General features: G+C 49.1%; 1 protein-coding gene across 2 annotated transcripts; it reads right to left on the minus strand.

The window, feature by feature from the left end:
- Nucleotides 1-2634: 2634 nt before the first annotated feature.
- MEOX1 (mesenchyme homeobox 1) lies at nucleotides 2635-22475 on the minus strand. 2 transcript variants are annotated; one of them, XM_036269243.1, is made up of 3 exons: nucleotides 21616-22475; nucleotides 4233-4405; nucleotides 2635-3172 (listed from the first exon to the last, which is right to left on the minus strand). In XM_036269243.1, the coding sequence occupies exons 1-3, from the start codon at nucleotides 22082-22084 to the stop codon at nucleotides 3050-3052; spliced, it is 765 nt and encodes a 254-aa protein (XP_036125136.1). In that variant the 5' UTR covers nucleotides 22085-22475; the 3' UTR covers nucleotides 2635-3049. The 2 variants fall into 2 exon arrangements, with proteins under 2 accessions (XP_036125136.1, XP_036125137.1); XM_036269244.1 differs by lacking the exon at nucleotides 4233-4405 and having other exon boundaries at nucleotides 3087-3172; nucleotides 21616-22141.
- Nucleotides 22476-23175: the final 700 nt, after the last annotated feature.

Here is a 23175-nt window from a genome sequence, read left to right on the forward strand (position 1 = left end):
CTGGCAATGGTCACGCAGCTGTATTCCCCTCATGGAGAGGGAGGAAAATAATTGGGTCCAATCATATGCTGCACCACAACCACTAACTGGCTGTAAAACCGTGGGGGTTTAGTCAACTTTGCTCTGCCTTAGTTATCTCATCGATAAGACAGGAATACTAGTTCTACCTCTTAGAACAGTGCTCAACGGAGTAAACACTATATGAATGTAGGTGGGTGGAAGGGAGGAGGGAAAGGGAGTTATTTTTTTAGTGGGTACAGTGTTTCAGTTCGGGAAGATGAAACAGTTCTGGAGAGGACAGTGTCAATGGCTGCACAACAATGGGAAAGTACTTAACGGCACAGAACCGTACATGTAAAATGGTTACAATGTTATGTTGTGTATATTTTACCACAATAGAAAAAATGCGGGTAGATGGGATCATCAGAAGATGGGGAAGTTAGCGGGCAGAAAGAGAAGACCTTTGGGAACCAGCAGTGGGCAACAGCATTGATAAAGGGGTCTGAATGGGAGACAGGGAAGGAACATTCTGTACAGACAGGAAAACCAAGAGAGGTCAGTGTCCTCTGAAGCCACTAGATTCGTTAGGAGGGAGTGTTAGAGTTCCCGCAGGGGTCTGTTTTACTTAGCTTTGAGCCTGAACCTTCCCTTTGGCACCTTGATTTTGGTGGGTCTGCTTTCCCCTGCCAGCTCCTGATGATGTCATTTCTGGTCACTGCCCACACCTGGCCCAGACTGCCTCAAAGCCAAGTCCTGGATCCCTCCCTCCCTCCCCTCTCTAGCTAGTCCTTTATGTCCATTGTTGACATCTCAGTGAGACAAATCTTTTTAAATTAAAAATACATAGAGTTGGGGATATTTTTTTTCTTGTCATTTTTATTACTGTTGATGTATATTGTTTTACCCTGAAAAACAAAAGCTTTGATTTTAAAAATTAAGGATGGGCCCTGGCCGGTTTGGCTCAGCAGTTAGAGCGTCGGCCTGCGGACCAGAGAGTCCTGGGTTCGGTTCCCGCTAAGGGCACGTACCTCAGTTGCAGTTTGTCCCCGGCCCCGGTTGGGGTCATGTGGGTGGCAGCCAGTCGATGTGTCTCTCTCACATTGATGTTTTTCTCTCTTTCTTCCCCCCTCTCTCCCTCCCACTCTATCTGAAGATAAATGCAAAAAATGTCCTCGGGTGAGGATAAGGAAAAAAAAAGAAAAAAAGTTAAGGATGGTTAGCTTATGGTCAAAATTCCTTTATTAACAAAAGAGTTCATCTTTTGTATACAGAACTTTGACTATTTGATAAGCCATAGGATAGGAAAGCTGAAAGCTCAAGTTTTACAATGGGAAATAAAGACAATGCAGCTGCACGGGAGAAAAGATTTGGGCAACAATTACATCTGCACCCCCATGTTCTGAAGAACCTAAAGGGGGCTACCTTGTTCTAGATGACTTCTTCCCCTTTCTGTTGCTTCTAGACTTTGGCCCATCATCACACGAGCACCAGAGGTTTGCACACACAGCTGTGATTCTTAGCTCTGCAAGCAGAAAGTCTTGGGAGCTTGGCTTTTTTATTGATTTTATTTTTCCAAGAGTTTTCTTACTAAGTGAATTGACCTTGCACAGTTAACTTGATGTAATCTTAAGAAAATATATGAAGTATGATTTAGAAAAAAATTACGCATGCTCTAACCAGCCATCTCATTTGGCAATCATTTTCCACAACAGTCGTCCTTTTGGGATGGGGAGGTGGGGTTCTTTTTACAAGTGAATGATTAAATATACATACAAGAGATCCAAACTCTTGCTGACCTCCCTCTGCGACAGCAGCTGGTATGGGGAGATGGAACCCTGGGACAGGCAGGGCGTCTCTCTCCAAGGCTTCAGTTGCCCCAGCCTGTTTGACCATCAGTCCTGGAGTGTCACCCCAGGGGACGGGCAGTCCACACACATAAACTTAGCAGCTCCTCCCATAATAACAGCATTTGTGGAACACATCAGAGGGGCTCAAATGCATCCTGTGGAGAAAGAGGGACTGGTTTTTTTTTGTCCCCATTTGCAGCCAGTCTTTTGAAAGCACAGGACACTGCAGTTGGAGAACCTTGCTGTCCAGGGTTCAACATTTCTAGGCCCTCACCCAGCAGTGCTAGAACACAGGGGATACTTTCCAGCCCTCAACTCACTAATGTGAGCATCTGGATAGTTTTTCAACCCAGAAATTGTCGCTTTAAAAGGAATACCTGCTCCATCGCTCTGGATGCTGCTCAACAGCTGTATTCCTGCATTAATTTTGAAAAAAACAGGTGGTGTTCTGGGTCCATTCTCCTCTCACCTCTCCCCACCAAGCGAAGCCAGTGTGAAGGGGCCTGTACAGGACCACAGAGACCTACACTGTCTTCTTCCGGGCTGTGCTAATAAACTTGCCCACCTAGGAGCCAATAAATTTGGAGCAGGATGGTTTATGATTTATAGCAGCTGAGTTTCTATCTTCAGCCCTCCCCACACTGATTTTCCCTGGGGTTTTGGGACAATTTCGGGCCCCCAAAGCCTCAGATATAGAGCCCAGAAAGGAAAGGTGGCCTCAGGGTGTGTGTGTGTGTCTGTCATTTCCTTTCTTGTGAAGCATTAGTCTTCACGAGTCACCAGCTGGTCCCAAGGCTCCTCTCCCAGCAGGCCAGGTGGTATTCAGACTTGGAGGAGGCCTGGCCCATGTAGCAGGAGGATGGTAGGAGGAGGGGTGGGTAGCAGCCACGAGACCCTGAGAAGCAGTGTCCCTGGAGTTGTTCCCCGGATTCACTCAGGTTCGATCTGGCCGCTGTATTATTCCACAAGCATTGTGGGAAGCAAAGGGCCTGGGGAAGGGGTTGCTAAGACAGAGCAATGCTAGACAGAACTTTCTGGAAAACTTCAAGGCTCCCAGGAATGCTGGGCAGCTTCATATCCAAGAATCACTGCAAGATGTGGAGAGGCTGCCCTGGGGTAGATGGCAGAGGTGAGAGTGGGATTGGGGTGGGGGTGGTTGGGTAGGGGCTCAGTCCTCAGTCCTTTCTTCTCCATGGAGACTCTCACTCTGAACTTGGAGAGGCTGCAGAGTCCCCATCCTCAGGGTCCTGCCCATGAGGGGAGATGGGCTGACCACCCTTCACACGCTTCCACTTCATCCTTCGGTTCTGGAACCACACTTTGACCTGACAAAGGAAGCAAAGGAGCCGGGTCACTACAAGCACCTCCCTAGCTGATGCTCAAGCTAGCCAGGGTGTAGCTCCAGGGACTCCAGCTCTAAACACTGCTAGCCCTTCTCACTTCTTCAAAGGCTCCAGGAACAGACCAATCTGCCCAGAGGCCTTGTGTCTCCAGATTAAAAAAAAAAAAAAAAAAAAAGCCCTTGGCAGACACAGGAACAGGTTCTACAAGTCGCTCTTCATTGGCCCCACCCCCTTTCACACGGCCACCAACCCCTCCCTCTGGCTTCTGTTACCCAAGGGTCAGGGAGCAAAGGAATACTAGCCTCATCTTTAGGCATGTTTATAAAGCACTGTCCAGCGTAGATAGCTCTGGTCTGCACATTTCTCATCTGAGCTTCAGCATTACCTGAAGAGTGGGGTTATGACCTGTTTTACAGATGGAGACCCAGAGAAGGTGGGAGACATGTGTCAGGGGTCACAGGGCTAGGAAGTGGTAGAGGCAGGATTTGAATCTAAGTCTTCTGATTCTAAATCCAGTACTCTGGCAGAGTGCTATCAAATACTATTGTTATGATCATTATTATTATTATTATTATATTTTACTCTACGTCAGAGCATGGGTGTGGGTGGAATGCTCTAAGGGAAAGCCCAAAACAAAGGGCTAGGAAGTTATTCTCAGTGTGTGCCCAGGAACCAGCCACATACCGGAATCACCTGGAGAACTTATTAGAAATGCAAATCCCAGGCCCACTCATTATTACTGCACAGTGTCTCTCTGGAGCTCCAACAACTACATTTGAAACAAGCACCTAGATGATTTCAATGCACACTCAAGTTTGGTAATCTTTAAAAAACTCTGATGCCAGAACTCCATCCCAGTCCCATAAAAGCAATCCCGTCAGTGTTATTAGAATCTCCCTGGGTGATTCTCAGGTACAGCCACAGTAGAGGTCCACTGGACTGGGCAGAGGGAGAAGATAAAGGAGAAGATTCAGAGAGGGGTGGTGGGAAGGGAGGGGGATGAGAGAGCCAAAGAAGAGGAGAGGAACCCTGGGGTTCCTACCTGCCTCTCGGAGAGATCCAGGTTTACAGCGATCTCGTATCTCCGGAGCCGGGTCAGGTAGTTATGGTGAGCAAACTCCGCCTCGAGCTCCCGCAGCTGCTCCTTGGTGAATGCTGTCCTCTCCTTGCGGGCTTTGCTGCTGCCCTCCAGTTTTCCTCGGTTCTCCTGGTTGTCTGGGGAGAGAGGTTCCCAAATAGGAAGACGTGAGCCTCGGGGCACCAGTTCTCCTTCTTTTGTCCTCAAGCAGCGAGGCAGCTTTTTCCTGTTTCTCTTCTTTTTAAAGGGTGCTGAGAAAGAACCCACACTGGCCCCTTATCTTTTCTTCTAGTGTCTTAACCCCCAGAGAATTGGGAAGTTTTTGGCTCCCAGCCTCAGATGCCAGCCTCCCCACCCCCACTTTTTTATTCCCAAAGCACAAGAAGCTGCTTTTGGCTGTCCAGTGACCTCTACCACCCAGCTCATCCCCCAGCTTGACATTAGTAGTGGGCAAGATGCTTTAAAATGGAGGTTGTCTGTCCTCAGCAACATCAACTGTTAGAAATGCACGTTTGGGGCCTCACTCACCCCAGACCTACTGAATGAGAGACTCTGGGAGTGGAGCCCAGTGGTCTGTTTTAACAAGCCCTCCAGGTGATTCTGACTCACAGTCAAGTTTACAAACCACTACTCCAAGGCTTTGCTAAAAGGGTGTTTTCTGGTGGCAGCACCAGCAGGCAGCTGATCAGACTTGCAGGATCTCAGACCCCTACCTCCACCCCTACAAAATCAGAATCTGCATTTTAGCAAGATCTGTAGGGGAGCTGTGTGCATATGTAAGTCAAGAAGTGCTGCTTTAAGCTTCTTTCCCTCTTTGACACCAGGAGGGGTCTGGAAGGTTCATCCATGAAGGAGACTTCCAGTTAGCCACAGCAGGGGCTCAATCATAACTGCTAACAGGGTGCAGGGACCAAGCACAGTACAGGTATCAGTCACTTAATCCTCACAATAACCAACCAGAAAACTAAGCACAGAGAGGATAAGCCAGTCATCCCAAATTCAGCCACGTGCAATCAGCCAGTGAATGGCCCAGGCAGGAATTAAAAAACAAAACAAAACCCAGGCAGTTTGACTCACATATTGTTCGAATGAAATATATGTAGGAAGGGTTTACAAACTTTAAAGTACTATACGAAAGAACGGGGCTGTATACTGTTTTCGAGCAGGGTAACATTTAGTGCTGGTGGTGGGTGGAGAGACGCACGGGAAGGAGACCCACACGCTCGCACAGGGAGCTAACAATGGGAGCCGGCGTCTGGCGCAGGGCGACAGGAACCGCTCACTCTTCCTGAGGCTCTAAAAGGCAGGGAAGTCTTCCACCCCCTGCAGGGCCTCGCAGCCAGGTGCTTTACGGAAAGCTGCACCCCAACCCCTGCCCCTTCACGGCTCCATCCCCACCTGGTTGCGTGTGTTGTGGGAGAGAGGATCTGTTCTCAGAGGCTGAGTGCAAACTACCAAGGGTGGCGGGTGAGACAGGGAGGCCGCGGACACTCCGGGCCAAGCAGCCACGTGGACGGCTGGGGCGCGGGCCTAGAGACCCCTGGTCAACCCCGTGTGCCAGTTCCCTTTTCGGCCCTTCCTTCTCCTGCTTTCCATGCAGTCCCCTTGTGTTTCAGGTTCCTCGCCCCCGGCCCGGGCGTCACGCGGCCAGGAGCCGGGGAGAAGGGCCGGAGTGGCGGCTCCGCGCGCGGGGAGGCGCCGGCTAAAGCGATTTGGGAGCCGCCACCCCTCACCCGGCGCCCGGGGCGGGAAGACGAGTGGGCGCTGCCGGCGTCCCGGGAACCCAAGAGGGCGGAGGAGGGGCCGCCCCCCGAGGCTCCCGAGGCCCAGTGCTGGGGGTCGTGGCGCCCGACACGGGAGGGCTGCCTGCGGGGCGCGCGGGGGAGCAGGCAGGGGGCATGTTCTCCGCCCGGGACGCCAGCCTGGCGGCCTCTGGCTCCGGGCCGGGGAAGGCCGGCCAGACCCTCCGGAAGCCGGAGCGTGGGCTGGAGGGGAAGGACGCGCAGCCCCGGCCGGGTCCCCCAGGAGTCCTCGGCCTTGGCCGCTGCAGGCCGGGGAGGGCGGCGGTCGCGCAGCGGAGGGGCGGCCCGGAGCACATCCCGGCCCGCCTGCCCTCGGAGAGGCCGGGAAAGCCCGCTCATTTCCCGCCCCCTCCTGTCCCAGGGCTCGCGGTTTTCCAGCCCTGCCCTTTAACAACCGAGGGGGTGTAAAACCCTGGATCTCCTTGCTGGAGCCGCTGAGGAAGTCACTTAACCTCACTGGGCTTCCATCATCTCATCAAGAAATTGGGGGAAATAACGCACCTACCTGCCAGGGTTATTGGGAAGACTGGACGAGTTAATGTGTGGAAAATGCGTTTAAAACTTTAAAGCGCTGGAAAAATATAAAGTATACTTCCAATTTTTCAACTCCACGAGATGCCATCTGAGGGGCTGGGGTAATAACAGTTGGCGTTTCCTGAAGGCTTCCATGTGCTTAGGTGCAGCTGCTGCTTTAATCCTCCCCACACATCACCCTTAGGAGTAGATCCTGTTATTATCCCCTTTAGCATTGTCATATGGATTTGTGATAATTTGATTAATAGCTCTCTCTCGCTCCCCAGGGATGTAACTGTTTTTTCTCATTTGCTACTGTACCTGGCACATAGGAGGTATTTGTTAAATATTTGCCAAATCCTTCTCAGTATACAGAGGAGGAAGCAGCCTCAGAGAGAGGCCCAGGGGACCTTGCCCAGTGTTCTGAGCACCTTTCAGAACTGAGATTCAAACCCAGACCCACCTGGTTAGAGCTGAGGCCATCAATCCGGGCCTCAGGTTCTCCATCTTGTGACTCACTGGCTGGGGCTAGAGCTGTACCATGCAGCTCTGCTTGTCTCTACCTCCGGGGCTCCCAGGGGCTCATCCAGGGTTGATGCCCACACCCACTTACCCCTTCTCCCAGGCATGCTAATGTATACACAGTGCCCCACGGGATCCTGGAAAACAACCCCCTAACCTACCCACACAGTCCTATACATAATCCTCCTGAGAGACGAGGGGAGGTAGGAAAAGGACTCCCTTGAGTTGGACTTAGACTGGTTAAGTGGGCAGCTGACCACTGCCAGCCAAGCCAGGCCACCCCCTATTCACTCTCCTCTCCCATCTCTATTGTCCCGACTTAGGTGCTGGGGCCTCAGGATAGAAAGAAGAGAAAATAGCACAAAGAAGCCTGAGTAGGGAACTGAGTGTCTGAGCCACTCTGTGAACCTTGGGCAGCCCCTACTTGAGGGGGTGGGATACTGGCACCGGGAGGACACTTGTCCCCCATCAGCTTCCCAGAGGGGGAAGAACTGTCGTCACTGGTAGAAATAACAAAGGGCCAGAAGTGTGGGAAGCTAACTACGAAAAGTGAAGTGGAAGTTATGGTTCTCTTTGTTCCCCAACATTTTCAACAAGATAGGAAAAAAGAAAAAGAAAAGTTATGAGCACTTTCATGCCATTTTTTTTTTTTTTAATCCTCACCTGAGGACATTTTTCCATTTTTTTGTTCAGATAGAGTGGGAGAGAGAGAGGAAGAGAGAGAGAGAGAGAGAAATATCGATGTGAAAGGGACACATTGAGTGGTTGCCACCTGCACGACCCAACCAGGGCCGGGGACAAACTGCAACCGAGGTACATGCCCTTAGCGGGAACTGAACCAGAGTCTCTCTGGACCGCAGGCCAACACTCTAACTGCTGAGCCAAAACAGCCAGGGCACATGCACAGTTCGTGTGCACACTACCCCCAGGACGGTTTGATCAGAGTACACTGTTGTTGGGAGCCTCCTTCCCTCTCTGGCCTCAATTTCTCCATGTGTAGAAGTATGGAGTTGGGCTGGGTCTTCTTTCCCTTAGGGAGCTGGTGTCAGTGTCCTTTCCCAATAACAGCCTGGCATCCTCTTCTCCTCTCCCTACTTCCTCTTCTGAGAATCTCTGGCCTTGAACCTGAGGCCCCTTCCAGTTTTACATATTCTTATCTTGGCCTCTACTTCCTCCCTTTAGTCGGATCTGGGTTTGTGCTGTGTGTTCTGTCCCAGGTCCACCCCCAGTCCCCAACCCCAGACTTCCCAAGTTCCTCAGCCCAAAGATCAGAGCTATTTCTCTCTCCCTCTGACACATAAAGCTCATCATCCCAAGCTGAGTGCAGGGGAGCTGTGTTTGCAGAGGTAGGTGTCTGAGGACCCCTTGGAGGGCCTGCGCCTTCTTTGGCTCCAGGAAGGAGCTCTCTGACTGTGGCCAGTCTCTTTAGTTCTCTAAGCTTCTGTTTCCTCACTTGCAAAACGTGAATAGCTACATCCACTGTGATCAGAAGGCTACTTAGAAGGTCAAATAAGATGGGCAAGGTGTGTCTCACACCTGGCACAGTGCCTGGCACACTGCTGAGACTCTGAAAGAACCATCAGAAGAGGTTCTACTGGACATGATGTTGGAGACGATGCTCCTCGATGTACCATCCTCCAGAGCTGTGTGAAAGGGGTTCCTTTTCAATGTCTGACCTTTTAACTATTTCCCCCTTTTCTTTTCTTTTTTGTTTTCAATCCTCATCCAAGAATATTTTTTCATATTTTGTTCAGATAGAGTGGGAGGGAGAGAAAGAGAAACATCAACATGAAAGGGACAAATCGAGTGGTTGCCACCCGCACGACCCAACCAGGGCCGGGGACAAACCGCAACCGAGGTACATGCCCTTAGCGGGAACCGAACCCGGGTCTCTCTAAACCACAGGCCGACGCTCTAACCGCTGAGCCAAACCGGCCAGGGCTATTTCCCCCTTTTCTACTATTTCTCTATGTCTCTGCCTGGATCTGTGTCTCTGGCCACTACTGGCCACTATTGTGTCAGCCTTCCAGGGGCCATGATTCCAGACTCAGTAACTGGCATTGATCAGAATCACACATCGGTCCTCTTGGTCCTGCTTCTCTCTCTAGGACTGCAGAGGGAGGAGGCTGGTGCTCAGCTGGCTGCCCCAGCCCCTGCCCAGCCCTTTGAGTGAGCAGGGCCATGATGGAACAGTCGGCAGTGCCCAGAGAAATGCAAACAGGATGTGTGTGTGATTGCGGTTTCCACCATGAGCTTTAACACCACCCAAACGAAGTTATTTCATAAATAGCTGTCACTTTTGGCAGACCTTCCTAAAGTCAGCAGACAGCTTTATCAGAGCTACAAGGAAGTTCAGACAGACTTGGGGAGGACCGTGCCCTTTTGGAGTTCTGTATCTCTACTCCCCAACTGTCACAGCCATTTGACATAAATTTCTACCCGAGACTAGATAGAAAGCCATAGGCCATGTATTCAAATAACACTTTGCAGTTAACAATGTATTTCTTTCCTCCAGAGATAAAGTTCTTTTGGGCTTTCATATATACTACAGAATCATAAAATAGTAGAGCTGGAAGGGGACTTGGTGATGATCTAATGTTGCTTTTTTTATTTTACAGTAGGTAAGAGACTTGCTTAAAGACACATAGTAAGTTAGTGGCAGAATTGGACCCAGAACCCAGATTTTCTTGATGGGAAGCTATTTCCACATATTAGGCTGCTTTCTGTTGTACCATCTTAATTATTTTGTGAGGTGGGTAAGGTACACATGATCCATTGAAGCGACAAGGAAATTAAGAACCAGAGACTAAATGGTTGGCCAAAAGTCCCTGAGACCAGTCCAGGGCTATAGCCACGATGTCAGGCTGCCCTGGGGAGGACGATGAGCATGGAGGCTGCACTCACTCCAGGGACAGTGTCTGTGTCTGGGTCCAGATCTGTCTCCCTGGGACTCCTCAGGGAGGGGGATATTTGGGGCATGACGTCAGTAGGTGAGACCTTGACAAACCCTCTGAAAATGATGTCTGGCTTTCTTCACAGAGCACACCTTTGACATCCTTGTTAGTTTTGATACTTTGAACTCCAGAAGGAGGAGTCAAAGCCCATCAAGATGGATAAGACCTTGCCCGGCTGGTGTGGCTCAGTGTATCGAGCATTGTCCCATGCACCAAGAGGTTGTTGGTTCGATTCCTGGTCAGAGCACATGCCCAGGTTGTTGGCTCGATCCCTAGTGGGGGAGGGGTGTGTGCAGGAGGCGCCGATTGATGTTCTCTCTCATCGATGTTTCTATCTCGCCCTCCTTCTCCCTTCCTCTCTCTCTAAAATCAATAAAGAAAAATATAAAAATGGACGAGACCTGGATGGAGTCACCCCAAGTCCAATAGAGTGTTGACTTCTAGGACCTCCCTGGCTTCCTGGAGCTGGCCTGCTTTTTCCCTGGGCCCCGCCGAACTTAATGTTGGGGTCCTTTCCCTCTCCCATATGTGTCTGAAGAGACGTGGGTAGTGCTCCCAGCCTCTTTGAAGAGCCCAGTAGTAGGGCTGGGGAATTCAGGGTATGTTTTCTGGGAGAGAAGCAGATTCTTCTGGAATGAAAATGCCTGGTGCTACAGTATCTGCTGAGAGTTCCAGGTGGGGTGGGCAGTGAGGGTGGACGATGGTGAGGGAGAGTGAGATGGGTGGGGTGATGAGATGGGGTGTGGGGCCCAGGAAGAGGCGAGCAGAGGAGTGAGGAGGAAGGAAGGCGGTGGAAGTGAGAAGTGGGAGCAGCAGCAAGCCTCCAAGATGGGCTGGGGGGAGGCATGGGCAGCACTGGGCTTTGTTGGTGTTTATAAGTTCCAGATGTCGTCCTTAGCTGTCACCAAAGGAAGTGTGGGCTTCAGGCCCCAGGCCCCACTGCTCACACTGTTCCTCCACCACTGTGTTTAAGGAAAATAGGGAAAAACATGAAATATAAAAGGCTAGGGTGGGTGGGTGGGGGAGGAATGCTGGCCAGAGGCCAGGGAAGCCTGATCCAGTGAGTAGACAGGGCCTGGGGAAAGGGGCTGGCTTGGGGATCTGCAGGGGTCCTTCTCCCTAGAAAGAAAGGGTTGCTCTGCTTCTGGGATCATCCGCACTTCCCTGGGTCCAGGTACCCTGATTTATTAAGCCACAGAAATAGGTAAGTGGGGTTAGACTCCTGAGCCCCCAGCCTGGCAGGGCTGAGGTGGCCCCTCATCGGAAATTTCATGGCTCTTTGGACCCTTAATCTTAGAAGCTGGTCAGAATCCTGCTGCCTCAGTGGCAATTGACTTTCTCCAGAACTTCCAGAATGTATCTGGGTGGGGCCTGAGCAGGCCCAGGCACAGGATTTATGCTGATGTCTCTGAGTTCAGACAATGGCCAAGGCCTGGGGTCCTGCTTTGGGCCTGTCAGGGAGGCGCAGCAGGAGCTCTAAGCAGAGTCAGGGGGTGCCCAGAAAGACGGAATGTGGAGTTCCTGTCTCTCCTCCCAAGCTGGCCACTCTGGAGCCTAAGACTTCTTCCTCGCTGGGGGTTCCAGGGTTGGAGTTGGGATGAGAGGGGCTAGAGCCGCTGTGCACCCTTGAAACCACACCTGTTCACACTGCCATGACCCTGGGCCAGCAAGACACAGGTAGGCCCAGCTGGTGGCAGGTCGCAAAGGCTCCGTCCAAGCTTGGGTCACTGCCTAGGCAGATTTTGAGTATGGACAACCTGGGATGCAGCCAGGATCAGGGAAGACTTTGAAAAGAGAAGGGTGCTCGTTTGTAGGTTTGGGGAAAATGGGTTGAGGGGTTACCAAGTGCTGGCTGTGGTCTTTATATCAATAATCTCATCTAGTCCCACAGCAACGCTGTGAGATACCATTGTCCTCATTTTTCAGAGGAGGAGACTGGGACTCAGTGAGGGTTAGGACTTGCCTGAGTTCACACAGCTGGATCATAGTGGGTCCAGGCCTTGAACCAGGTGTACCCCGTTAATGCTGCAGCCAGTGTGGGACTCAGCATCACTCTAGTGACCCAAGTGACACTCACTGAAGTCCATTAATTTTGTTTTCACCTCCTTTCCTTCTTCCTCTGTCAAACAGCCCACTTCTTTAGAGACACATTCCTAAAACTCTACTTTTAAAAAAATCCCCGCCTGAGGACACATTTATTGATTTGAGAGAGATGGAGGGAAAGAGAGAGAGAAACATCAATATGAGAGAGAAAAATCGATCGGTTGCCTCCCTTAAATGTCCGTCTGGGGATCGAACCCTGCAACCTGGGTATGTACCCTGACCAGGAGTTAAACCCACCTCGTTTTTTGGTGTATGTGACAACATTCCAACCAACTAAGCCACCTGGCCAGGGCTGTCTCTACTTTTTAAAATCTCTCCTTGTGGTGTGAGATAAGACGTCAGGAATTGCCTTGGCTGGTTTGGCTCAGTGGTTAGAGCATCGGCCCTTGGACTGAAGCGTCTCAGGTTCGTTTTAGGTCAAGGGCACATACCTGGACTGCAGGTTCAATCCCTGTCCCCTGTCGAGGTCATGCAGGAGGAAACCAATCGATGTGTCTCTCTGACATGGATGTTTCTCTCCCCCTTCCCCTCCCTCCCTTCCCTTCCACTTTCTCTAAAAATCAATGGAAAGATATCCTCAGGTGAGGATTAACAACAACAAAAAGAATGCAGGAATCTGATCCGAGTGGAAAAGCCCTAGTGGCAATGGAACGCTGGGCTAAGAAAACTGTGAGGTCCTGCCCACCTCTGAGATGCTGCTTTAACTAAGAGGATTTTAACTAGAACATTTGTGCCACTGCTTAGAACTCTGTCCTTGTCCCTGTGCCCCCTATTTATGGCTGAATTGTGTCCCTCCTCCCCAATTCATATGTTGAAGTCCTACCCCCGGACCTCAGAATGTGACTGTATTTAGAGATAGGGCCTTTAGAGAGGTGATTCAGTTACAATGAGGCCTAATCCAATCTGACCGGTGTCTTTATAAGAACTTGTTGATTAGGAAACATAGACACCAGGATGTCCACGTACAGAGGAAAGATCATGTGAGGATACGGCAAAAAGGTGGCCATTTGCAAGCCAAGGTGAGAAGCCTCAGGAGAAATCAAACCTGCCGACATCTTGACCTTTAACTTCTAGCTTTCAGAACTGTGAGAAAATAAATGTCTGTCATCGAAGCCACCCAGTCTGTGGTATTTTTTTTTATCACAGCCTGAGCGGACTAAGACACCCCTTAATTCCCCACAGTCAGTGCTTACCGAAGATGAGACGGAGCAAAGCCACGAGGGGTGCTTGGCAAGGCTGATGCTAGCCCGTAGGGAAGCTTTCTGTAAATTAGAAACAGGTGCCCTTTCCCCTAGATTATCTGGACCCTCTAGCTGCCCAGCTGTGGCAACCCCCTCCCCCCCAAACTGCTCTGCTACGGTGGGTCCACTTTATTGCTTGGCCACAGCAGCTCCACTTGCTTCCCATGGTCAGCCTGGTACTTGGGAGCTGACCCAAGTACCCCGTGGAGGATTCCTGCGGAGTTGGCGCTGTCTACATGTGGCTGTTTATGTGTCTTTCTGACCCCAGCACTCGCCCTGACCCTGGGCTGGTTTTATGATTGCAGTCTGGCTCTTTGCGCACTTTTTCATGAGTGAGACTGTAAAACTTCTGATGCATTTTACAGAAGCACATCACATATGGTGGAAACCCTCAGGCCAGGTGGTGGAGCCAAGCTCAGAGAGAAGGTGAGAAAATGAATGAATGAATGTCAGGCTGCAACAGAGACTATTGACCAGACATTGAATGAGCTCCTCCCGTGCGCAAATGTTTCAGTAGATTCCAGGGAGACTGCATGATGAATCAGATATCATTCTGGCCCTCCAGACACTTCAGTGTGAGGGAGAAAGTTGCTCATATGCATCTATAACTCTGGATGCAAGGCCAACTGTGGTTTGATGCTAAAATGGAGGATAAGCAAGGCTTGCTCTGTGTATGTGGGGAGGAAGGTTAAGAAAGAATTCTTGGTCTGGCCAGTGTGGCTCAGTGGTTGAGCATCAATCCATGCACCAAGAGGTCACCAGTTCGATTCCTGGTTAGGACACATGCCCAGGTTGTGGGCCTGATCCCCAGTGGGGGCATGCAGGAGGCGGCCAATCAATGTTCTCTCTCATCTATGTTTCTATTTCTCTCTCCTTCTCACTTCCTCTCTCTCTAAAATCAGTAAGGGAAAAAAAAATTTAAGAAAGAAATCTTGGACACTTAACAAACTAGAAATAGAAGGTAATTATATCAACTTAATAAAGGCCTTATATGAAAACTTTATGGCTAACATCATACTCAATGGTGAAAACTGAAAGCTGAGCCCAGGCCGGTTTGGCTCAGCAGTTAAGAGCATCGGCCTGTGGTCCAGAGAGACCCGGGATTGGTTCCCGCTAAGGGCACGTACCTCGATTGCAGTTTGTCCCTGGCCCTGGCTGGGTCGTGCAGGTGGCAACCACTTGATGTGTCTCTTTCACATTGACTCTCTCCCACTCTATCTGAACAAAATATGAAAAAAGTGCCCTCGAGTGAGGATAAAAAAAAACCTGACAGCTGAATCTCTAAGATCAGGAACAAGACAAGGATGCCCACTATCACCATGTCTATTTAACATAATATTGGAAGTCCTAGCCAGAGCAGTTAGGCAAGAAAAAATAAATAAAAGGCATCAGAATAGGAAAGGAAGAAGTAAATAATCTCTGTTTGCAGGTGACATAACTTTTATGTGAAAAACCCTAAAGATTTCACACAAAAAACTCTTAAAACTAATAAACCAATTCAACTAAGTTGCAGGATACTAAACCAACACAAAAATCAGTTCCATTTATATATACTAGCAATGAACAATCTGAAAAGAAAATTAAGAAAACAACTTACATTTACAATAGCATCAAATATAATAAAATACTTAGTAATAAACTTTACTAAGAAGGCAAAAAAAACTTGTATACTTAAAACTACAAATCATTGCTGAAAGCAATTAAAGAAGACAAATAAATGGAAGGATATCCTATGTTTTTAAATTGGAAGACGTAATATTGTTAAAATGTCCACAGAACCCAAACTGACCTATAGATTCAATGCAATCTTTATCAAAACCCCAATGGCATTTTTGTTGGTAAAAATAGAGAAAGACTCATCCTAAAATTCATATATAATCTCAAAGGACCTTGAATAGACAAAACAAATCTTGAGAAAGAAAAGATGAAGGCCTCACAATTCCTGATTTAAAAACACATTACAAAGCTACCTTAATAAAAATGTATGGTACTGGAAGAAATACAGATATATAGAGCAATGGAACAGAATAGGTGCCCAGAAGTAAACCCTCACATATATGATCAAATGATCTTCAATAGAGGTGCCAAGGCTACATGATGAAGAAAGGACAGTCTTCAACAAATGATTCTGGGAAAACTGGATATCTACAGGGAACAGAATGAAGCTGGACCCTTACTTTACGCCATATTCAAAAATTAACTCAAAATGGATTAAATACTTAAAACATAGACCTAAAACTATAAAACCTGTAGAAAAAAACACGGGGGTAAAGCTTTATGACATTGGATTTGGCAATAATTCCTTGGATATGACACCAAAAGCACAGGCAACAAAAGCAAAAATAGACAAATGGGACTACATCAAACCTAGAAACTTCTATGCAGCAAAGGGAATAATTAACCGAACGAAAAGGCAACCCACAGAATGGGAGAAAGTATTTGCAATCCATGTATGTAATAAGGGATTAATATCCAGAATATATAAAGAACTCCTACAAGTCAACCACAAAAGTCAAACAATCCAGTTAAAAATGGGCAAAGGACTTGAGTAAACATTTCTCAAGAAAAGGTATACAAATGGCCAACAAGCATATGAAAAGATGCTCAACATCACCAATGATTAGGGAAATGCAAATCAAAACCACAATAAGAGATCATCTCACATCCATTAGCAGGGCCACCAACAAAAACAGACAAACCCAGAAAATCACACCTGCTGGTGAGAATGCAGAGAAATTGAAACTCTTATGTATTGTTGATGGAATAGTCAGATGGTACAGTGGCTATGGAAAAGAGTATGAATGTTCCTCAAGAAATTAAAAATAAAACCATATGAGCTAGCAATCCCACTTCTGGGTAAATATCCAAAATAATTCAAAAGAAAGATCTTAAAGAAGTATTCGTATACCATGTTCATTGCAGAATTATTCATAATAGCCAAGAGGTGGAAGTGACTCAAGTGTCTGTCCATCAACAGATAAACAGATGTGATATATACATACAATGAAATATTCAGCCTTAATAAAAGAAAGAAATCCGCTCTGGCCAGTTTGGCTCAGCGGTTAGAGCATTGGCCTGTGGACCAGAGAGTCCTGGGTTCGGTTCCTGCTAAGGGCACGTACCTCAGTTGCAGTTTGTCCCCGGCCCTGGTTGGGGTCGTGTGGGTGGCAACCACTTGATGTGTCTCTCTCACATTAATGTTTCTCTCTCTCTCTTCCTCCCTTTCTCCTGAAGATAAATGCAAATCAGGTGAGGATAAAAAAAAAAAAAGAAGAAGAAGGAAATCCTGTTATAATGCTACAACATAAATGAACCCCAAGGACATTATGCTAAGTAAAATAAGCCAGCCACAAAAAGGCAAATACTGCATGATTCCACTTACATGCGGCATCTAAAGTAGTCAGACTCTTAGAAACAGAAAGTAGAATGCTGGTTGCCAGGCCTGGGCATGGGAAAAGGAAGTTCTCTTTCAATGAATATTGTTTCAGTTTTACAAAATAAAAAAGTTCTAGAGATCTGTTGCATAACAATGTGCACATAGTTAACACTACTGTACCATGCACTTAAAAATGGTTATGAGCCCTGGCTGGTGTGGCTAAGTGGTTAGAGTGTCAGCCCACAGACCAAAGGGTAATGGGTTCAAGTCCCAGTCAAGGGCATGTATCTGGGTTGCAGGTTTGATACCCAGCTCCAGTACGGGTGTGTGTGCAGGAGGCAACAAATCCATCTGTCTCTCTTACATCAATGTTTCTCTCTCTCTCTCTCTCTTCCTTTCCCTCCCTCCCTCCCTCTCTTTAAAATTCAGTAGAAAAAATATCCTTGGGTGAGGATTAATAAAATAAATAAGTAAATAAAATGAAAATGGTTATGATGGTAAATTTTCATTATGTGTTTTTGACCATAATAAAAACAAAAGAAAAGGAGATTTCAAATACAAGATGTCCCATGATAAGAATCTCAGGAGAGCTCCTATGTGGTCATGTATTTAGAATATCAGCACAGGTTCTAGTGGATACTACAATGGGAAACTTCTTAACTACAGCTTTCACTGAAATGATGCTGTGTACAAGTGGAGTCATCAATTTAAAAAAAGAAAGAATTCTTGAAGGGGATGGTTTTCAATCTGGATGTTAAAATTAGTAGGCCAGTAATTGGCAGACGACTGGGGGAAGGAAAAGGTGTTTGGCAGGGAGGAAAAGCAGAGTGTTTGGTATGGCTTGTGGCAAGGTGAGCGGGGGCGAGGGTGGTCTGTAGAGGGGAAACAGGTAGGGGAAAGGGCAAACGAGGCCAATCTGTGGAGGGTTTAAACCTCAGGTGACACGAGAGTTCACATGGTTGGGCAGGGGCAGGCAGGATCAGGTCTCGCAGGGAGAAGTGGGGAAGGCTGAGCCCTGGGGAGGCACACACGTTGGAGCTGAGGGAAGATGGGACAAAGCCAGCCACATGAAGGTCGCGTGAGTACGTGAGAGCCCGGCCAGCAGTGCTGAGCCCGAGCACAGGGGCTCTCCCCAGTGGGCGATCACATTCACCTGCAGCCAGGCGATCACGCGCGACCTTCCCTTGAACCCCGTCAGGAAATCACCGAGAAATCCCTCATCCCCATAAATTAAAGACAACCACGGTAGCAGTGACAGATTGGGGGCAAACAACAGTGGCCTCGCAGCTGTCCCTGCCAGCAGGGGTCTTTAACACCCATGGGCCCAGGGCTGGGAGTGGTTGGGGTAAGATAACATCACATTGGTCTCCTAAATCAGTTTTGTGTTGTGAACCAACCAAAGGTCTCAGGGTCGGGGACAAGGGACCCCCGCTTTGTGATCATTTACTTGAGCAAATCAGCCCCACTTCTAGTGGGAACAGTTGTGACTGGTAGAGGAAGGAGAGAGGAGAGCAGAGAGCATTCCTTTTGAAACAGACTTCCAATAACTTTGTTCCCGAGGTTCTTCAGCCAGCCAGCATGGGAAGCATTCACCAGGCATAACCCCACCCACCCCACGACCCCACCCTGATCAGTACCCCAGCCTCCCCAGCAGATCTCTGAGCTCCTAATTGATGACAACTGGATTCTTAGGACCAACAATGATTGTAAGAGGTTCCCATATTTTAAACTCCAGACTCAGGAATTTCTGAGACAGTGTATTTGAAATATTCAATTCCATTGACCCCTTGAATAATAGGGAGATTCGGCAGAAGGCTGGTTCTGGAAATATGGGCCTAATACCATTCATGGCTGCTATTTATTGAACTCATGGACTAGGCACAGCGTTAATCTCATGAATCACTGCATTTAACCTTAACAGCCACTCTATATGAAAAGTGCTATTGTTATAGTTTAATTTTACAGCTGGGGAAACTGAGGCTCCAAGAAGTTAAGAATTTTCCCAAAGTCGTGCAGTCAAAAGTTGCAGTGCTGACATTGCACTCAGTCTGCCGGACTGTGAAGCACCGTGGAAAACACATTTCTGATCAATGCTGGTTAACGTTCCAGAGATGGCTTAGCAGGAGCCAGGGTGAGGTGTGCAAGGTGCTCGCACTGAGTGCAAAATACAAGGGGCGCCGAAAACCTCAGGAAATCAAGAGAAATAATATTTCAATGAAATGTCTTTAAAAATAAAAATTAATGCAAAAAAATCCATGCTGAATAAAGTATCAAACTTTTAAATGAGAAAGAATCCAACCTGTGACTCTGTCTTGGTCGGGTGGAGAGGGGACCTTCATGGGTTTTCTGTTGAGAGCAGATTTGTGGAGTGGGTTGTGAGCCTTACCCACCACGTTCCCCTTTTTTTAGGCTCTTACGAAGCTGATCTTTCCTGCCTCCCTCTCCAGTTAAATTCCAAAGGAAGACTTAAAGCAACTAACTGGGTGATAAAGATTTCCATGCTGAACGGAGAGTGGGTCTGGAACCCCAGAGAATGAATGAAAGGCAGCTTGCTGTGCTCTGCAGACCTCATGTGACTGCTGCCATTGCTGCTGCTCCTGAGGGGACCTCAAGGGAGAGCCCAGGGCCCCTCCTGGATGAGAACCCCCTGACCTGAGGCTGACCGTATGAAGAGTACAGGAAATTCAGCAGAGGGTGTCCATGTCCTCTTGGGGTGGTCGGCGGCTTGGCACGCGAGCTCACTCCCTAATGCGGTGCCATGGGCCGCCGGCCAAAAGGTAAGATGTGTATTTGGGTCTCGCTGAAACACTGAATGATTTTTCCTAAGCCCAGCCCATGGCTTTGCCCATGCCCTCCCAATGCCTTGGCGCTCAGTTCCCTGGAAAGTGGCTCGATGCAGCTGAGGGAGGTGTGGGCAGAGATGGTGGCCGGCGCCGCAGAGGGTAGCTCTTCCACCAGGCTCAGAGCCAAGTCGCTGAGAGCTCCTCTTGGAGAAGAGAAGCACAAAGTGCCCCATTCTCGGCAAATCTCCAGCCAGGGCTAGAGTAGTTCAGGATTGAACCGGTTGGAAATTTAAAGGGCCCTTCTGTTGAGCAGTCGAGAAGGCAATGGTCATTATCATCCTTTGTGAGTGCATTGAGGGACTTCTTCAAGGATGTTTCAAAATTCTCATATTTAAAAATAAGGGTTGTGCTTGAAATCTACTGACGGGTGTGGGATTTAGGGCCTGAAATTCAGGGTTTGAGCTTTATTCTAGGGTGACCAACTGCCCCGGTTTGCCTGGGGTTCAGGGGTTTCTTGGGACACTGGATTTTCAGTGCTAAAATCAGAAAAGTCCTGGGCAAATTGAGATGAATGGATCACTCTGTTTAAACTCCATTCTAGCAGTGATCTTCTTAAACTGTGTGTCTCTCCTTTTCCACACATACAGAACCTACTGGTAAGACCTGCTGGACTTATCTCGAAAACTGGTGGGACTCACAAGCGCTAACATGTGTTGTGCACTGCACCTCGAACGTCCCCGATCGCAGCACATCTGCTGTCAGGCACTGTAGGCCTCTCCTCTCTCTCAGTCTGAGCTGCGTGTGTGTGTGTGTGTGTGTGTGTTTGGGGGGGTGGTGGTGGTGGTGTTGAGACCACCTTGTTCATCTCTGCATCCTTGGGGCCTTGGCCAGAGCTTGGCAAAAAGATGCTCGGGAAATCTGTGCTATATTGAAGGTGCTTTGTAAAGCAAAGCACGGAATGTTGTCATTGGTTGGTTGGCACTCTCATTTCCTACCTGCCCCTGGCTAGCCCACTAGGAGGTCCTCTGGGGGTTCAGACAGGCAGGCGAAGCCCCAAGGGTGGCTGTCAGGAGGACAAGGTGGGCAGTGAGGACAAGGTGGGCAGTGGGGACAGGAGGCGGGGGCACCGCCTTGCTCTGGGCAAGGTGGGGCCAGGGAACTGGACAAAAGGTGAACAGGCAGTGGGAGAAGCCGGAGAGGGCCCCAGGGGAGATGAGGGAACAACAGGCTCCTACCACAAGGAGGAGGTGGAATTGAGCTGGGATCTTAACAAGAGGTCCAGCTCCATCCTCTGGCCTCTGGACTCCGGCACCGAGCCGGGCTTTCCCTGCATTCTGAAGTCCACTGCTTGCCCTGCCTCCCGGACGCTCCCCAAGGCTGATAATCCCCCAGGGGGGCCTTCCCTGGGAGTCACCCAGACCTTAGCATGCCCCCTTGGCCTGGGCACCCAGCTAGGCTGGGTGAGACCTTGTGGGCTGCTGCTCCAGATCTTAGCACTCTATCCCCCCCACTCCTTGCCTCTTCCACCCCAGCCCCAGTTCTGCTTCTCTGCCTCTAGGCTCCTGGAGACATAGGGCCCTGGCTCTGCTGACAACCCAGGATTCCAGCCTTGGTTCTAGCCCTCCGAACTTCCATCTCATCTGCTTCCCGAGGAGAGCAAGCCCTGTGGCTCTCGGACCATTTGGAGCCAGCCAGGGCATAGTGGGGAGAAGCATGACCCAGAGGCAGCCCGGGTTCAGGAAAGCGCCTCTCTAGCCCTTGCCAGCCCATACTGAGGCTCCGGCCCACACGTCCTCCAAATCTTTGAGGATCCTGTTTCATTCTCTTGCTGGCACATCCTTCTTGGGGCCCAGGAGTGCTGGGGGCACACACAGCCCCCATCACCAGAGAATCTTAGAACTCTGAGTAGAAGAAACCCCAAAGGTAACTCCTGCCTTTGAATAGGTTAGATAATACTGTTTGCAATTCACGGAGTAGTTAGGCTCAGAAAAGGCAAGAAACCTCCCCAAGGTCACATAGTAAAAGAATGATCAGCTGCTCTTCAGCCACCTACCTGAACTCTCCTTTTTCCGTCTGGATGACTTCTTCTCTGTCTCATTGGTAGTGCTCCCAAGGACCTCATAGTCCTCTCCGGGGCCTCTCGTGGCATCCACCAGGCCGGGGCTGCTGGCCCCCATCTCCCTGGAGCCCCCAGTTGGGCCTGGGTTGAGCCTGCGCCGGGCCTCCGAGACAGGGAAGTGCCAGTCAGGGGGCTGTGGGAAGGCGGGGTGCTGCTCAGTGAAGACCCGCTCCTCCTGGGGCAGGCTGTGTGGGGTGGCCGCCAGGCAGGAGGCCGAGAAGTCGGGGTATGCTGCTGTCGCTGTCGCCGGGAAGTCTGGTTTCTGGTGGAAGGAGAATGGGGTTGGCGGGTAGTGGGGTAGCCCTGAGGCCCCACTGCCTTCGGAGTGGGGATTTCGAAGGCAGCCCCAGACAGGGGCTGGGGGGTGGGGGCTCCTCATGCAGCTGCTGGCCACGGGATCCATCTGCCGTCTGCAGCACACCTCAGTCTTTCAAAGGTTTGATTCTTACACTTTTTATATTCAAATTTTTAAAAATGCAAAAAAACAAAAAAAAATTAAATAGAAGGGAAAAATGTTCAGCAGAAAGTTCACCCCCAGAACCAAAACGAAAACCAAAACTAAAGTCTCTTTTTAAAGTCCACACACGTGCGGCCAGCTACACGTATATGTGCGCGCACACTTATGTCCGACTCCACTCCTGGCTTCCTGCCCCCAACACACCAGCCTGCCTATTGGGGTCCCCTGTACGTGTATTTGTCGCCGATGACACTGAACATTTTCACTGTCCCAGCCCAGACGCACCGGCTGATGGAGTGCTTGTCCTGGAGCCCTCAGCAAATGCCTGCAGAGGGCTGGACCAGGGCTGCTGAGACACACTTTTAAATGCTGCGGTGGGGAGAGAGTGACAAATTTCTGAAGTGAAATGTGAGAGAGGAGAGGGAGGGGTTAACCCGCACCCACACGATCCCCTCCAACCAAAACCCGAGCAGGCAACTATTAATCATCAGAAACCTTATATGCACATCTAATGGGATTTGCAGATGGAGACTTTTAAAGAAACATTGTCTGTATTTTTTTTTTTTTAAGGAGAGAGAGCAGCTCACACACACAACTTCTTTAATGTGCCTCCTGTAACACTATGAAGTTATTTTATTACACTGTTAACAAAATTCCCCGAGTCTTGGATTTGGAAAAAGCCTTAAGTCAGATCCAGAATCCATCAAGTGCCAAATTCCAGGGAGTGAAGCAGGGAATAAGTGCAAGAGACAAGTTTGCTGATTGCGTTTGATTTAAAGGCCCTTCTACCAAGGCTTGCAGAAAGGAAGGTGGATTAAAAGAAATCTTTTTTTGCAAGTCTCAGTGGCCCACTAGGGTCTGTGGTATAAAGAAAGACATACTCTAGAAAAAAATTATTTCTCTCTGCCCAAAGCGACATTCTCACTTTCTCAGTAATTTAAAAAAAACAATCAGATTCTTCCTTCCGCTCTTTAACCCCCCACTTAATGCCAATTAGCCACACTCTTCTCTAGGGGGGTTTCAAGTCATTTTTCTCC

Source organism: Molossus molossus, unplaced genomic scaffold, assembly GCF_014108415.1.
Source record: "Molossus molossus isolate mMolMol1 unplaced genomic scaffold, mMolMol1.p scaffold_m16_p_19, whole genome shotgun sequence".
Taxonomy (NCBI): domain Eukaryota; kingdom Metazoa; phylum Chordata; class Mammalia; order Chiroptera; family Molossidae; genus Molossus; species Molossus molossus.